The sequence below is a fragment of the Rhopalosiphum maidis genome, chromosome 1 (genome assembly GCF_003676215.2).
Source record: "Rhopalosiphum maidis isolate BTI-1 chromosome 1, ASM367621v3, whole genome shotgun sequence".
Taxonomy (NCBI): Eukaryota; Metazoa; Arthropoda; class Insecta; order Hemiptera; family Aphididae; genus Rhopalosiphum; species Rhopalosiphum maidis.
The window spans coordinates 86,120,039-86,137,030 of NC_040877.1; the positions used below are offsets into that span (position 1 = coordinate 86,120,039).

At 24.2% G+C, this 16,992-nt stretch overlaps 1 protein-coding gene across 3 annotated transcripts in view; it reads left to right on the top strand.

The window, feature by feature from the left end:
- Positions 1–185: 185 nt before the first annotated feature.
- The window catches only part of LOC113559119 (unconventional myosin-XVIIIa-like), a 47,352-nt gene continuing 30,545 nt past the window's right edge, over positions 186–16,992 (top strand). For all 3 annotated transcript variants that reach the window (XR_003405877.2, XR_003405876.2, XM_026964727.2), the window contains exons 1-5: positions 186–366; positions 8,636–8,739; positions 8,945–9,177; positions 9,238–9,918; positions 9,980–10,048. Coding sequence is in view for 1 of the 3 variants with exons in the window: in XM_026964727.2 (XP_026820528.1) it covers positions 8,971–9,177; positions 9,238–9,918; positions 9,980–10,048 (957 nt within the window). In the remaining 2 variants the exon portion in view is untranslated. The remainder of the gene's footprint in view (positions 367–8,635; positions 8,740–8,944; positions 9,178–9,237; positions 9,919–9,979; positions 10,049–16,992) is intronic.

Below are 16,992 nucleotides of genomic sequence, written 5' to 3' on the forward strand. Positions count from 1 at the left end.
CACACCACCGTCCGCCGCAATCACGGCACGAATTTTATTCGGATCATAATTACAAATACGTGATAACACTTCACGGTCCGGGGCGGTCCGAGTGTCCGACTGTTTTGTTTTTGTTTTCGTACTAGTGCAATTTTTGTTTTTTTTTTGTTTTTTTTTGTTTTTTTTTTTAAATTATTTGTCTGTTTACGTTACGCTAATCAATTTAAATATCTACACCTACTCTCGTTTTGTTTATATTAATATTATACATCGCACGTACACTGTTTACGCTGTATAATAATACATTTTTACAATAATGTGCATAAGGGCTCGTTTAGTATACGGTCCCCGAAAGGATTTCACCACAACGCCTGCAGTAATATCCAAGTAAGTGTGTATTCGCTGGTATATTATTATCGTACATGAATGCTGTGATACACACTATACCGGGTACATTTGACTATAATGTATATGACGTGTATTAGTTATAAATGTATAGGTAGCACATATTATAAATATATATTGTTATGTGATCTCGTCTTTTTCTAAGAACTGTTACGTATAACTGTGGAGTAGGTACTCGACTTTTTTTTTTTTTTTTTTTTTGTGTCGTTTTGCACTTATATTACGAGTAATGACTCAAGTATCAACAATTTTATTTTTTATTACTGACAATGTATATATTTTTGTCATACACCAATCTAAGTTTGTTTACATCCCTACTAAAATATATTGGATGTTATTTTACCATTAGTATTTTCATATAATATTTTGTTCTTCTTTATAAAACTATATTGGTAAACATTGATTACCCCTACATTGTTTTAAAGTGTTTAATTTTCTGTGACTACTTAGTCAGTTACATTTGTTCAAAAATTGTCACAGCTTTTAAACAGATTAAGAAAATTAAAATACCTACCTATTGTTTATAATAAGTAATTAATAAATATAATAAAAGTTAATAATATGGCAATTGTCTATTTCTGAATAATTTTATAATTAAATTAAACAATAAACATGCCATTATAAATAATGAACATGGGTAATGGTAATCAATTTGTTTAATTTAATTATTGTTAATGATATGTGTTATCAATACCTCTAAAATGAATAATTAATATAGGTATAATAATATATATTTATTTTTTGTGATTAATTAAATATAAATTATTAGCTATCAGGTTTACATATTATCTAAATGTATATTTTAAACAAACATTCATACTATTACTTTTACATTTATTAAATAATTTAAAGATAGTATTATATTTGATACATAAATTTTAATTAGTATTATATTATTCAGACTAATTTCAAAAAAAATTCAGTTAACCAATCTTATGTGGTTCTGATTAATACAAATTGATATTTTCACACTGTTTTAATTCTGCAAAATCTAAAGTATAATTTTTTATTTCCAACTTTCTCTATCTATATAGTTTTTAATAGTCTTCTTCCAGAGGATGTTTTAAAATCTCAAAGTTTTAAGTATTGCATTAGTTTCAATTTCTTATGACAATACACTCACATTATTATTTTGGTATTAAGTTGACTGTTTTTGCATTGAATACATTTTTGCTTATTTTAATGTATGTCCTTGATTTTTCCATTATACATTACTGTGCTTCATAAATACATAAAACATTTAACATTGAACTGTTTACAATTCTTGTTTTTGACTATTATGTCAAGAGTTCAGAAGCTTTTTGCTATTTATAATATAGTAAATTTTAATTATTTTGTTTTTATTCTTGTTAATATTATTATAATCTTTACAATTATCTTCATTTTTTTAACGTTCCTTAATTCTTTTTTGCCTTTGTAATTTATTTTAAAATTGTTACTTTTATTATTTATAATCTACCAACTTACTTTTAAAAGTAAAATATTATTTTTTTTGTATTTTGTAATAAACAATAAATTGTAATAATATGTAATTGAGAGATATATTTAAATTATATATAATTCAATATAAGCAACTGCTAAAAAAACTTATCATATATTTTATGTAATAATGTTTATTGTTAGGTATAACAAAATATGTATACATAACAAGTCATAAGTACGTAGATATTAATAATAGGTTTAATGAAAAAACATGTACATAAATAATTTAAGACATTTGTGCAAATTAAAAATAATTTAACAGAATTGTTTTCTAATGTTATGGCTTACTGTCATTATAAATCTATTATATTAATTCAATTATTTGTAATTTGTAGTTTGTACACATATATTTGTATTTTAAGCAGCTTTAAATTTAATGTCTCTGATCAAATTTGAACTTTTATAGTCTCCTATGGCTATATTAATCATTATCAATTTTGATTAGTCTGCGGAACTTAAATTAAAAGTTTTTAAATTCTAAGTTTTAAGACATCTATGGCTACAAAGCTTTGAAAAGTGGCTATTTCAACACTCAGTTATAATGTTGGTTTGATTTCCATCTCTCAGTGTTAGTTTGTAGACATTCCACGAGGAAGGTTGAAATATAGGAGATATTCTTTGCAAATGCAAAAACCAGACGGTTTCTACTCGCCTGTTTTTTCTATTTACATAATAAAATAAATAAATAAAAAAAAAAACGAGAAAAAAAAGGTGTTATAGATGAAGCGGGGTATTTTTTTACGTAATTTCATCTAACGCTTTATTCAGGAGCAGACAAGCTAAGCTATCGATCATGCAACAATATACTTTCGAAACTCGTTATTTTGTTTATAAGCAGATGGCACATTTTTGAATTTTTCACCAGTGGTCAGAGACCCTATTATTTTATAATTTACGTTATTTTGCTCAATATAAATTAATTTGAACAAAAGATTATCGATATTCAAATCGATTTAATGCAGGTACATTTTATTGAATTCTATTTTAAACATTTCCGATGAACCATATTTTTTATGCAAATTTCCACAGTATTATTGTAAGAAATTTAAGGTTTTCATTATTATTTTGAATCTCTTCCATTATTTACTCGCACTTTTAATACAAAATAATCAAAACGTTATACAAGATATACCCATAAACGAAAAAATCGTTGAGAAAAGAATATAATATCTACTATAGGTACACACTTTTAAATTTTAATTCAAAATAATCAACATAATGAACTAGTGAATTACGTAAACAAAAATAATCCACATGGCATGTAACAATTACAATCATGTAGGTATACGATTTTCGAAAAATCAACGATAAAATATAGCATCTAAATTATTTGCAAATGATAATGTCAAATGTTGATATTTTTTTGGTAATTTTTTATTAATATGTATTACTATACACACAGTCACACGACTGTGTATTCAAAAACTATGGAAAATTGGTAAATCCTAATCATTTTAAATTTATGTTTATATAGCTCGTTAAATAATTTATATAATATAGGTATATACATAGCGATTTTAATATAAATTTAATTAAAGTTCGTTCGAGGCTTTTTATATCTTTTTTTTTTTAATTTCCAAAAATAAATACTAATATATTTTTTATAATGCGATTATATTTATATATTTAAAAAATAGTTACATTAAAATACTTAAATAAATTATCAACAAATCTTAAAAGATCGCCATATAATTGTTATTAATTTTCTAAATAAAAAATAATGTATAAGGGAATGTGTGATCCTAGGCCTTTTCACTGTTATGATTAGTATAAGATATTTGTTAAGTTTTAAATTATAGGTAGATTCAGTTTTAATTATCATATTATGCCTACATATTACATAGTGAACTGACTGATGAACTAAGGTATTTTTTATTTTTTCTTAGGTTAGAATCTATTTATTTAAAACTATGAAATAGGTAGTTGTAATAAAATTATATTTTATTTGAAAACGATATTTTGTGTCGCGTGTACCCTATTATACAACGCTTCTGTTTTTTTTTTCGTATTGTGTGTCCTACAAATTATGACAGTGTCTTCGTTGTTAATTCTACGAACATATTTCAGTTGAGCGTTGGTTAGTTCTTTCCGGTGGTCTTTTGTAATTAGTACCGTTACCTACCTGTTTGGTACTAATATTTGTTCCTAGTTAAAAAAAATTCTGTAGATCATAATATTGAATGGTTGTGAAACTCTAATGGACAAACATTTTCCTTTGTTTGAGCTTCTTAGCTTTGTCTTCTTTATCATTTTATATTGAAATATAATAACTGTAACTATTGGTCGTTAACCATTATCAAAGATCAAAACATTTTTATTCATATCAGAGAAGTTGTGTAAAATTGAATTCAACACATTGTCTTTAACAATTCATAAGAGTAGGAGATCATAATAATAATTATTTTAAGTTAAATAAATATAGTATATTATTAATTATACTTGATTTTATTTTAAAACTTTTAGAATTACAATTTAAAAAGCCGATGCCGACTATAATAAAAACTATATACGTTATTTTGATTACTTATAATAAATTATTTGTTTTCTCTTTGACCCCGGGTATCACTAATAAATGTAACATAGCAAATATACGTTCTGTGGAAATAATCGTGTGTAATTAGTTTTAATATTATAGCGTATTGACCTATTTAAAACTTAAAAGTTAAAAATATCTGTGTTTGTATGGTACAAGTTAAGTCAGTTAAGGTTGTATCTATCTTAATTCGTATTTTGCATGTTAGTTTTTCTACGATATTTCAATTTTTATGCAAATTAAAAGTATATACTATATGAAAATTTAAAAATACTCATGTATAACATTAAAATGTAAATATCGTAAATTTTTATACGTAAGATATTGACATTAAGTACGAGATAATATGATATTATCTGTATACAGATAATGCTCTTAACTTAAAACTTGATAGTAGATCAATCTATTTTTTTATTAAAGTTAATAACAACATAAGAGGGGGTTTGCTGAACACAATTTTGGTATGGGGTCTCTGTATACAAAGAAAACTAATAGTTTGCAGACATTCTCTTAAGAAAGTAGAGTTGAGGTAATTTTTTTGGTTGTAAGTAACATGAGATCGAACCTAAAAATATTCATCTATATAAAAGTAAGATCGTCCTGAACAGATTATGTAAATCTTTTTATCCTCAGAATAAGTAGGGGTCATTTATAGATTTATCGGATTGATGTTAGTTAGAAGACCTGAATTGATTGCTGGCTTGTTAGAGTTATTTTTTTGAACATTCATATCTGCCTAGACTCTTGAATAATGCTTGGATTACAAACTATGAACTAAGATGATATACTTTGAATAATATCTTTGCTCATATTTTTAAGAAACAGATAAAGGTGCTAGTTTAAAAAAAGTCAAAGATTGAAATATCAACACGTTAAATTTACTTCATTATTATATTTTAGTTTTATAGTTACTTATTAAATAAATTATGTTTATGATTTTTATTATTATTGAAAATTAAAATATTTTAAGATAAAATCTTTGATTATGTATTATGGTATCGATAAAAGTAAAAAAAAAAAAAATATAATCTTGATGATACGTGTTTGAAATAATAACAATGTGCACTGAAAATTATACTCTAGAAAACTAAAATTTGATTGAAAATTGAAATTGTAAAAGCATTTTATAGCATATTTTGTAAAGTTTATTTCTTCCGGTCTGATAATCTTGATGTCTCAAATTGTTTTGTATCTGTGCTATAGACGATCGTTACGTTCACCATGAATATAATGTCGACTTCTTTAGTTCTTTAAACTCAAATCTAATGGTGCTAAAAATGTTATCTTGTACGTAAATATGAAATATTGTATAATATTAATGATGTAATAATTAAAATGTGTAATATTTACGCCTATGGTGACGAATTTTGAATTCTTATGTATAACATATTTTGTTTTAACTATAGCATATAATCAAATAAATCAGAAAAAATATGCAAATATATGAAAGACCTTGCTTAAATTATCAAAACTCATTGGAATTATTTTTTATTTAGTATGATATCATTTCAATATTAATGTGATTATTAATGTGAGTTAAGACAATGTATAATTATTAAAATCAATTCTTCATAAATATTCACCAAAATATCATCATGCTATTATTATTAGTTTGCTTATGTTTTTAATTGATGATACTTCTTGGGATATAAATAATTATATTAAAAATTAACATTGATACTAATGTAGTTATAAACTCATGTGCAGGCACGTATACAGGGGGTTTGGGGTTCAACCCCCCATCCCCCGGAATAATTTCGAGTAACGAGAAAAAAATTGTTTTATTATGTTATGGCACAATTTGTATTGCTAAATTTTGTACCCCTTCCCCCGATTTTTTTTTATATACGTGCCTACTCATATGGTTATTGTTCTTTAAATCTAATCTATTGAATACCTACTATAATTTTTTTAAATAGCTTAGTGATGTATTGAAATGCGATCACTAGGAAAGAGGTTAAACAAATTTATTTTGTGAAGATCAGGGAATAGTTTTCTTCGTTCTCTAAAAATGATTGAAACACAATTTTATGTATACTAAACGATTCTCTTATCAAACAACATTCATTATTTCAAAATCTATTTATATTTTTGAAAATATTTTTTTAACATAATTTCCAGTAAAATTAAAACAACATTTAAAATAAAAAATATATATTTTTTATCGTTATAGATAATTGTTAAGGTTTTTTAGATTTTTGGATGACAAGATACATTTTTAAAATCATATTATAAAGTATAATATTTTTCGGGGTATTTCGATGTATAAAAATCTAAATTCGGATGATTAGTTTATGTGTTATAACTTATAGCTATTTAAAGTTTCGGTGAGTGGAGTGGAGAGGTACAAGAGGATACTTTGCAAAAAGTTGTTCTACTACTCCGCTTACCTATACTTTAAATACTTATAATTTATAAACTACTCGTCCTAATTTCGATTTTTATGTATCAAAATATTCCAAAACATATTCTGCTTCTGAGTATAAAATTGAAAATGTATGTTGTTCAATTTTTTATTAAAAATGTTTATAAATTTTGAACTGATGAGTGTTGTTTGAAAGATTCATCCAGTAAATATATTTATAAGTTTATGTAAATTAAAATTTAAGTACTTGATAATTGTACACTTATACGTCTCAAAGCTCTGTAAAATGTCAATTGTGTACAACTAATTTATTAATGAGTAAACAATAAATAGATTTACGGTAATTTATCGACGATAAGATATTACTTCAGCATATTAGTGCTATAGATTAAATAAAAATCGTATAGTTAAGGTAAAATTAATATTCTACTGCGACGATGTCAATAAATACCTACCTAAAATAATATTGAGTAATTATTCAATATTTAAAATAAATAGGTAGACTAAGAAAAAAAAACCAATTTTTTTAGAATATTTTAAATATGTTAAAAATGATTATGTGAATCAATGAAATATGCACTTTTCTCGACAAAAATATAAAAATACGCATTTTAAATTTTCGATTTTTAAACTTACCATCGTATAATTTAATTTCTAGCTCGATCTATAGTGCTTTGATTTTAGTATGACATGTGTTTTTTCTCTTTTTGTGTAAACTTTTTATAATGTTTAGGTCTACCTTTGAGTGAGATTTCTAATAAAAAATATTGAGTGTTAGTATTTTTGTGATGTTAAAATTGATAACTCACAGTACTTTTCAAAATTATCGAAGGGAGGGAGAATATATGAAGAAAAAACTGCAATTTTTGCGAAAAACTAGTTTTTGACAAAGTTGATTTACTCTAAAAAAGTTAATTGAAAATTGTTTATATAGTTATTATTACTGGAATTACAAAAAAACGTAATTCTACAAATATTTTTTATAACGTTTGAAGTTTAAATTTTGACGAAATTGAATATTCATGCATAAAATAACCTCATTAAAAAAATTTATATAATATTTTTTTAAAAGTTTTTTTTGTTATAATATAAAATTTATAAATCATAAAAATGGGAAATATACTATTATTCTAAGTACCTAGATTAATTCAATTTACTGACGGAAAACAATAAATTACCTATGTTAATATAAATAAACTATAAAATATCCTAAGAAATGCTGAAAGATAGTTTTATGATAAAATAATTTTTATATGCATTGATTTATCATTGAATTCAAATTTAACACATCTATTATTGTAATCTATTCAATGGTTTATTATTCAAAACCTAGAATAAAGCAGTGACATTTAAAAAAATTGATTTAATTCTTTTATAATGAAATATAATGTTTAATTTCATTTTTATGTAGGTACTAGAATAATTTATTTTTTCCTTATTTAAATATTATACAATATTTGCATTACGGTTTTGATGACATATTTATGAGCTTTATGTTTACTAATGAAGTATAAAATTGTATGAAATTTATTACTAATGTTGGTAAATTTCAATTCCCATAAACATAAATTGAAATAATGTATAGTCCATATTGTATGTTAATTAAAAAACAATAACTAAAAAAAATAAAATACTAATATTATGAAAATAAATAATAATATACTTATTACATATTTGTTCTAAATCCATGACTATTTATCGAATTTTATAATCACATTAAGTATTTAATAATTAACTAGTTAATTTTAAGTTATTATAAATTAATTAATTGACTTTAGTGTTGATGCAAAATATATATAACATGATATGTACATAATACACAAAATAATAATAAATTTACTAGTTATAAATAAAACTATTTTTTTTTTCAGAACAAAAATTCATGATTATTAAGCATAGTTGTATTACAAATGCACTTCATCTTACCAGAATTTCAGTTCAACAATGACTTTCTTGAATAACAGAGTAGCTTAAGGTAAAAATCGTACTGTATAAAAAATAATAATGATATGCATGTTTTATAATATTTTATAAGAACCTATAATTGTTCTTTGTTTTTTCAACCTCAAAAGATGTATTTGTTATGTGGTGCTCAATGTTTAATAGTTTTATATATGATAAATGATTTATATTATAATGTCAGAAACTAAATTTTAGTGTTTTTATTATAACATTTTTAGTTTATGATAAACCAGTATCAATCACGATGTTTAATTTTATGAAAAAAAGTTCTGGTTCCCACAATGTGGTGAATAATGGGAGCAGTTCTGGATATGGGTCACAGGGTTCAGCCAATAATCAAACTGAAGAAAAAGAGCAAAGAAAAAAAATGAAGAAAATGCGTAAAGAAAAGGAAAAAAAAGAAAAAGGCAGTTTTAGTATGTCTTCTGATGATTTATTAAGATTGGATGAGGTGAGAAAAACATAATATTGTTTTAAAATAAGTATATATTATACGATATCATTTTTTTAGGTGAGAAAATCATTAAAACTACGAACAAGGCGTAAAGAGAAACAAAAGTTGCCTAGTGGAATTACTGCAGATTACAGTGCAAACTTTTTTGCTCCATTGAATCGTGATGAGACTGATGAAGCAGTTCAAACCCCTCCTCTTCCACCTCGCAGAGGTATTCTTAAACCTCCACCAATCTTAGAACATGGACCATTACAGGATCTTGATTCAGATTCTCTTCTACAAACTAATACATTAAAAAATGAATTAATTGTGTATGAAAATGTTCCAAGAGTATCAAGTATTGATAGCCTCACAGACTCAACAACAAATAGCAGTTTTGCTACACCATTTAACCTTAGTCCTTCTGGAAATGATTATTTAACTGATGAGTTTGACGAAAACTTAAAACTTCCATATGTTCCAATTGTGAAGGTAGAGCCTCGTATATTGACCATTAATAGAAGAGCAGGACCTGGCAGTGATTTTGGGTTTTCATTAAGACGTGGTCTTGTATCAGAAAATACAGCAAAAAGTTTGAAACCAGTGATTTTTGCTGAGCCGGGACAAGATAAAACACATTATACGGGACTTCTTCCTGGGGATAAATTAATAGAAGTAAATGGTAGTCCTGTTTCTGATAAAAATAGAGATGAAATTATTGATATGATTAAGTCATCAGAAACAAGCGTAACTGTTAAGGTAAATTAAATAAGAATTAACATTTGTTATTGTTATTATAAACTGTTTATATTACTTGTAGGTAGAGCCAGCTTTGGAGCTTTATGAATTAAGTCAAACATATTTAAACAGTCAAAATGGAAATACTTTAGTAAGTAAACAGTTATTATTTATTATTATTTGTAATCATTTAAAATAAACAATATACAATAGCTTCTTGGTAATCTGGAAATTTTTTCTTTGACATAATACTTTTAAGATTTTTTATTGTAGTTGTTAAAGCAAAAATTTTGAAAATAAAATATAGCCAGATTACTTTATGTACTGAAATTCCGTACAGCCAGATTATCGAAAGTCTACTGTATTATATTGTATCACTAGAGTATAAGAAGTAATCTACTATATTAGTTTGAATTTTGCGTTATGAGTTTTGAAACTAAAATAAATCAAATAATACAAACTATAAATGTTTTTTGTACATTGGTTTTGAGCCATATCTAATATAATAAGGTAATGGACACTAAAGGTAGTATTATGTCATATTTTTAATGTTATATACGGATAGACATTAATACATTATACAGTATATACATTATAATTGAGAATATATTTTATCATAAATTATTTGGTAACCAGGAAAAAAAAATCTGGGCACCACAATCCCTCTTTACAGCAATACTTTCCAAGTAAAAATTATATTTAAACAAATTTGTTATAATCTATATTTCAGTTTGTTATAATTTTCTTAATTCTTTTGTTTTGTTTCTTGATTAAGTGAACAAAAATTTGTTTGTTAAAAATTGTTTATGTGAAAAAGAACTTATTAGGCTAAATGAAAAACGATATTGCACAGACAAAATTATTTTTTTTTAACAATGAAAATTTGATTTCTTAAGTGCACCTGTAGCTTTTTTCAGGTTCTTGCCCCTAATATGAATATTTTTTCCATAAGATTTTGTAATTAAAATACAACCATTAATGCTACTAAGATAGTATGTTACTCATAGTACTACTTGTCAGTTACTTCAAATTAGTATTTAATATGACATTGTACATTTATGATTAAAACTTGCCTATATCAAACCCCTTAAAAATATTTAAGTACGGCGCTCGGTGCTAATGTAATTTTGTCCCAAAAATACACTATGTGAATAATGATCCTGTCCTATGGAAACAACCAATTTCTTTTTTAAAACTAATTTAGGTAAATATTCTACAGTCCACATTGAACCGTGTTTTTCAATATTTAAATCTCAAATTTCATGTTATATTTAAGACAGTCAAAGCTTTATTTTACAAATTATTTTTTGTTAGTGTTTGAAAAAAAAATATTAGTTCATTCATATCTGTAAAAAGTCTTCCTCATTCAGATAAAAAAGGCACAGTAATATATTCCAAAAATTCTACAAAGTCTGCAAGTTTTTCTCGTAAAGTCATTTTTGTTAATATAATTTAAAGTATCCCCTTCCCTCCTAAATATGTATCGTGCATTAAGGCTGTTGAAAGCTGGTTGTTTTTTCCTTCGTTTTTCGTACAATTAGACCAATAAGCGGAAGAAAAATTTACCCAGTAATAAAAGTCCGATATTAATTTTGAAAACATATTTGAATTCCTTATTCTCTTTTCTAGGTTATGTAGGAAATGGATTTAAATTTTTTTTTTTTTAGGAACACTAAAGTTGAAAATTGAAAAAAAAATTATATAAAAATATAATTAATTTGTTACAATACTAATTAAACTATAAAAAAAATTTTAAATCTATTTCCTACATAACCTAAAAAAGAGAATAAAGAATTTAAATATGTTTTTAAAATGTATATCGAACTTTTGGTACTGGGTGAATTTTTTTTTCTCTTTTTGGGATTTTCATGTAAAAACATTTTTTATCGCAAAATTTAGTGACGTGTGACTGCGCGTGTGTACGTTACTGATTTCCAAGAATCTTAGCCGTAGTTTATCATTAATTACATAAAACGTTCGGGGAACTCACGCACACTAATGATCAGTTACAACTCACGATGGCTATCGAATATTGCCTAAATACAACTCCTTAAAAATGGTTTACTTTCAACAGCCTTAAATAAATGAAAAAGTATTATAATTAAGATGGAAAATATACCATAAAATATAATTTCTACATTTTGTAGAATTAAGGACAATATGGAAAACTGGTATTTATAAAATAGATATAAAATTGAATCTATTTAATTCACAATTTAGTTAATGTTGAATGATTAATATTATTTACTTAAGTCTATAATTACTAGTATTTCAACATTATTTAAGAATCTGATAGGTATTTAGGATACATTTTTATAGTATTCTTTACAAAATTAAAATAATTTTTAAATAATACGTTTGTGTAAAAAACCGTTGATTTTTCTCTTAGTATTGTAGAATGCTCCTTAAATAGTATAGAAATCTTAGCATTTTAAAATATGGTCTTTAGAATTGATTAAAATATCTCTGTAAAAATAGCCTACGGGTGTTCAAAAATTTAAATTTAAATTTTTATTATATTATTAGTTTTAGACCAAAAAATTTATGAAATTCAAAAATATATTTGTAACTAACTAAAATTAATGATGATATAAGGCAATTTTAAAATGTTTTTATATGAACAGAAGAAATTTGTATTTCATGTTATCAAAATTGCCTATACTAACTCCTTTTAAAACTGTTACTACAAATTTCTCACCTTGTTTATTTATTATATTTTGAAGTTGTAAATTGACTCACACACACCCATTGCTTGTATGTGAAAACAGTCGAAATATTTTGTTGGAACCCCTTTAATATTGATTAAAATACATTGGGCATAGTCCTCCAATTATAAGTTATCTACATATTAATACAATTCATTAATTGCAAAATATATAATTCAATAGAGCCATTGACATATAAATAAATAATTATAAATTAGTCAATTGATTTAATCTTAACATTTTAAAATTATAATTGTGTATAGGAAATAATAATGTAAATAATTGTAAAAAGTTTCAAGTCAAGAATTTTAACTTCAAATGCTTATAAAATAATGTTACCAGTGTATTTTTAATCTGTTGTATGAACAATTTAAGATTTAAATAAAAACATTTTTATCAACATTTAAAAAAAAAAAACAAAAAAGGCTTGAAAATTGTAAATGTTTAAAACTAGTTTTAACAACTTAAAGATTACATTACATTTAGAAAACAATAATGTAAAAACTATGTGCTTTCAAGTAGGTACTAACTAGATTAAATTGTTTAGTAGGACAACATTAGAGTTATAATTTAAAAAAAATTACTGTTTGAATAGTATTGACAACAAATAAAATATTATAAAAAACTTATCATTGAATAATCAACACACATTCATTGCTTACTCAGAAACTAGAAATTAGAAAAAACCAAGGAAGAAACTAAAAATTTTATTTAAAAAAAGATTCCTATTAAAACGGTTTTGTTTTATTATTGTAATTAAACTATAATTAGTCTCAAGAGACCTGTTTCTTTTACCAACAATTTATATAAGCGATTTTTAGACCTGATATAAATTCAGAATAGTTTTGTGCTACTTATAGTCAATAGATATTTTAAATTTTAATCTATTGCTAATAAATTTACTCTATTAAATTTAGTTTGAATTTTTCTGATAAAAAATTTAAAATTTAAATAATAGTGTGTATAATAGTAAATGAAAAAATGTTCAATTTAAATTTTAAACCATTTATCAAATGCTAATATTATAATAATACCTTATGAATTATAATACACACAATATATACTATAAATATAACTATAATAATATTTATCCACACAAAGAAATAAATATTTAACAATGTTTGTTTTGGTGGACACGTGACATTATGGTAGGCATTGAAAAATATTTCAAGGCTGTAGAATTTGCTATAGTATGCATTCTTTGAATAGTTTTTAGTTTTCTATTGATCATTATGTTATAAATAATATGTATTAAGATGAATAATATAGATTATTAACGGTTACTAAAATTTAAATGTAAATTATTTTGATTCAATAAAGATTGAAAATGTCAATATAATATAATAGTTCTTTATTCAAGTTAATACAATAATAACTTCTCTTTACTTCATTTTTGATGAAACAATTTTAGATAATAATATATTTTGAACCGAGATTAGAGAACTTCTTGTTGATTTTTATTCTATAGTAAAAAATATAAAACGCATTATATTTTTTAAATAATATTTTAAGCAAAGATGGCATTTAAAAAATGTTGCAAAGCTAATTAACTATTTTATTATTTTTTGCACTAATTACGGAAAGTATGACTTTAAACACTATGTATTGAGACTTAAATTTTTCACCAAATATTTAAATTAACGTCGTACGATACATCGTATAGTTTCAGATTTTTTTGTACTATTCACACTTTGAATTTTTAGATTTATGCTAAGCGATGAATATATTGATTTTACGATGATGTGTATTTTTTAATTTTTAATTTTTAATTTTTGTGTTTGTCGTCATTGTTCGAGGCAGTAAAAATATTTTAATAATCATCTTTGTAGTTGATTTATGATAGTAAATTGGACCGGGTTGATACTTTGGAGTTAAAATTCCCAATATGGTTTTCAAAATAATCAGTAAAAATTAATTAAAGAATAACAGGAACTTTTACGTTTTTCTATATATATAATAATATAGATTTTTGATTTCGTAGTTTTTTTGAATATTATAATTTATAACGTCTAATGTCTATAGAGGCAATTTATTTATAGTTAGATAAAGTTGAGTATATAAGCTATTAATTTTTTTTAAATTTTTCAATAAATAATTCGAGATAAATTATAATTAATAAAAACATGAATAAGAAATAAGATAAAAAAGGTGTAATGTAATGTATGTATTTAAAAGCGTCATCTATATATATATCTTTACTATTTAAGATAATCAGTTTAACACTTCAATTGTTTATTTAACTATCTAGTATTTACAAATATATAATAATATAATATACCGATAAGTGTTAAAGATATCGATAAGTAATCTGAATAATTAATATAATATCCTCAAATTATTATCTATTGGATTGCGTTAGTCATCATAATAAATTATATTATACAATAGTGGTGTATTTGTTGACTGTTAACTCTAAAGTAAATCGTAATGTGTTACTATGGTAAAAATTTATATTAAAATCTTATAAAATATGTAATAAAGTTTTTAAATGTTTTGTCTGAAAAGATCATGTTCATAACATAATCAGACTATAAGAGCTAATATTCCCCCCCTATTTTTTCAAATAAAATTTTATAAACATAAATATTCGATAATAAAAATAATTAAAAATAAATTGTATGTGTCTTGTTATAATTAAATAGAAAAAATAAATTCAATAAATAACTTAACCTCGGTCTTTAGGACTTTTAACTACGTATTGCTATATGTTTGGTGCACAATAATATGATTAATTAAAAAAAGTTTTCCTATAAGAAACTATAATATTTGTTACAAACTATTTATTGTGATCACACCACTATTATTAAATTTTTGATAAAGATTTTATTTGTACATTATAAACTCAAATAAGTAAAAAAAATTAACATTATTTAGAATTATAATTAATTCTAAATAATGGTCAGACGTTAGAGGTGTCTTTTGTTTGGGTAACCTGTGATTAATGGAGGTAACATAGGTGATTGATTTCTTACCTTGACAAGCCGCCCTCGAATCATATAATTTTTGGAAAATAGACAATACATTTTTTCAAACTACGTGTAATGAATAAGATAACAAATAAACAGTATACAAGATTCGTTTTATTTTATAATACTCGTTTCATCGCAGAAAATTACAAACTTGCGAAAGAGATTTGGTCGAAACTCATCTAAAATTGTTGAGAATGGTTTGAATGGTTTAACACTGTTTTCCATTAAAACGATCAGTATACTTCAGTCTATAGTGACCAACTGAAATTATCGTGTTTACCCATTTGCCAGTCATGTTAAGTCGGAATTCAACTACACCATATCGTGTACAGTTTTGTATATGTAATGATATTATGTATAGGTTTGAAATGTCGTTATTTATACAAATTGAATGCATTCATATTATAGTATATTTAATTCTACTTCCACGGTATAGTGGAAATCCGGCTTAAACCATTTATGTAGGTATGACAATTGTCTCAACAATGGATTTATATACCATGGTTTTATGTCAGCCGCTTTGACCGTGGTCTACATTACATACGGTGTTCACAAGCTAGCAGATACCCACGGAGTATTTTCCATCGGCTTGTCTCACTTACCACACTTTTTCTCCGCGCCCTATTGTCGTTTAACTCTCAGACAAACTGTTTTCGTAATCGTCATTCGTTCATTAAGATTATTGTGAAGTAGGACGAAATTTTAATTTATTATTTTCAAAAAATCGTATAAAAATAATGAATAATAAATAAATTAATTGTTCAATAGGTATAGTAAGTTATACTCGTACTATAGTAGGCCTATGGCTAATAAAAAATAATTTATAATTTGAAGAAAAGCTAGGAAAGTAGGACATCATTAAATATTATTTATAATAATTATAAATGTAAATATATAAAAACCTGTATAAAAAGGTGTCATCTACCCCCTCCCTCCGGCCATCTAAACGGCCTTAAATACGTTCCAGGACACAATAAAATGATAATAGTTATTAAATAATTCTAGTAAATGTTTGTTTTGTTTTAGGAATTTTTATAATATAAATTATAATAGATGATACGGATGATAGGTTATGTATAAAAATATAAGAAAATGATGATTTTTTTTATTAATCCGTTATTTTAATCAATTTGTATATATATACATATTGGTATATAATCAGCTTTAATCATGTAATATAACTAATAACTATACATTTTGTTCGGGTCATGTGCATAGGCGTAATATGTATATAGTATAATAGTAAATAGTTCTATATTCTTTAAAACTAACTATTACAGATTCCCCATCAATAATATAGTAATCGGAAAACCTTGGTATTTGCAATTAGCATAATATTATATAAAGTGTTGAGCGCAATCATTATTAAAATAGTCGCCAGTGTAGTAGTGTAATGATATCTAATCGCTATACCGAGTATT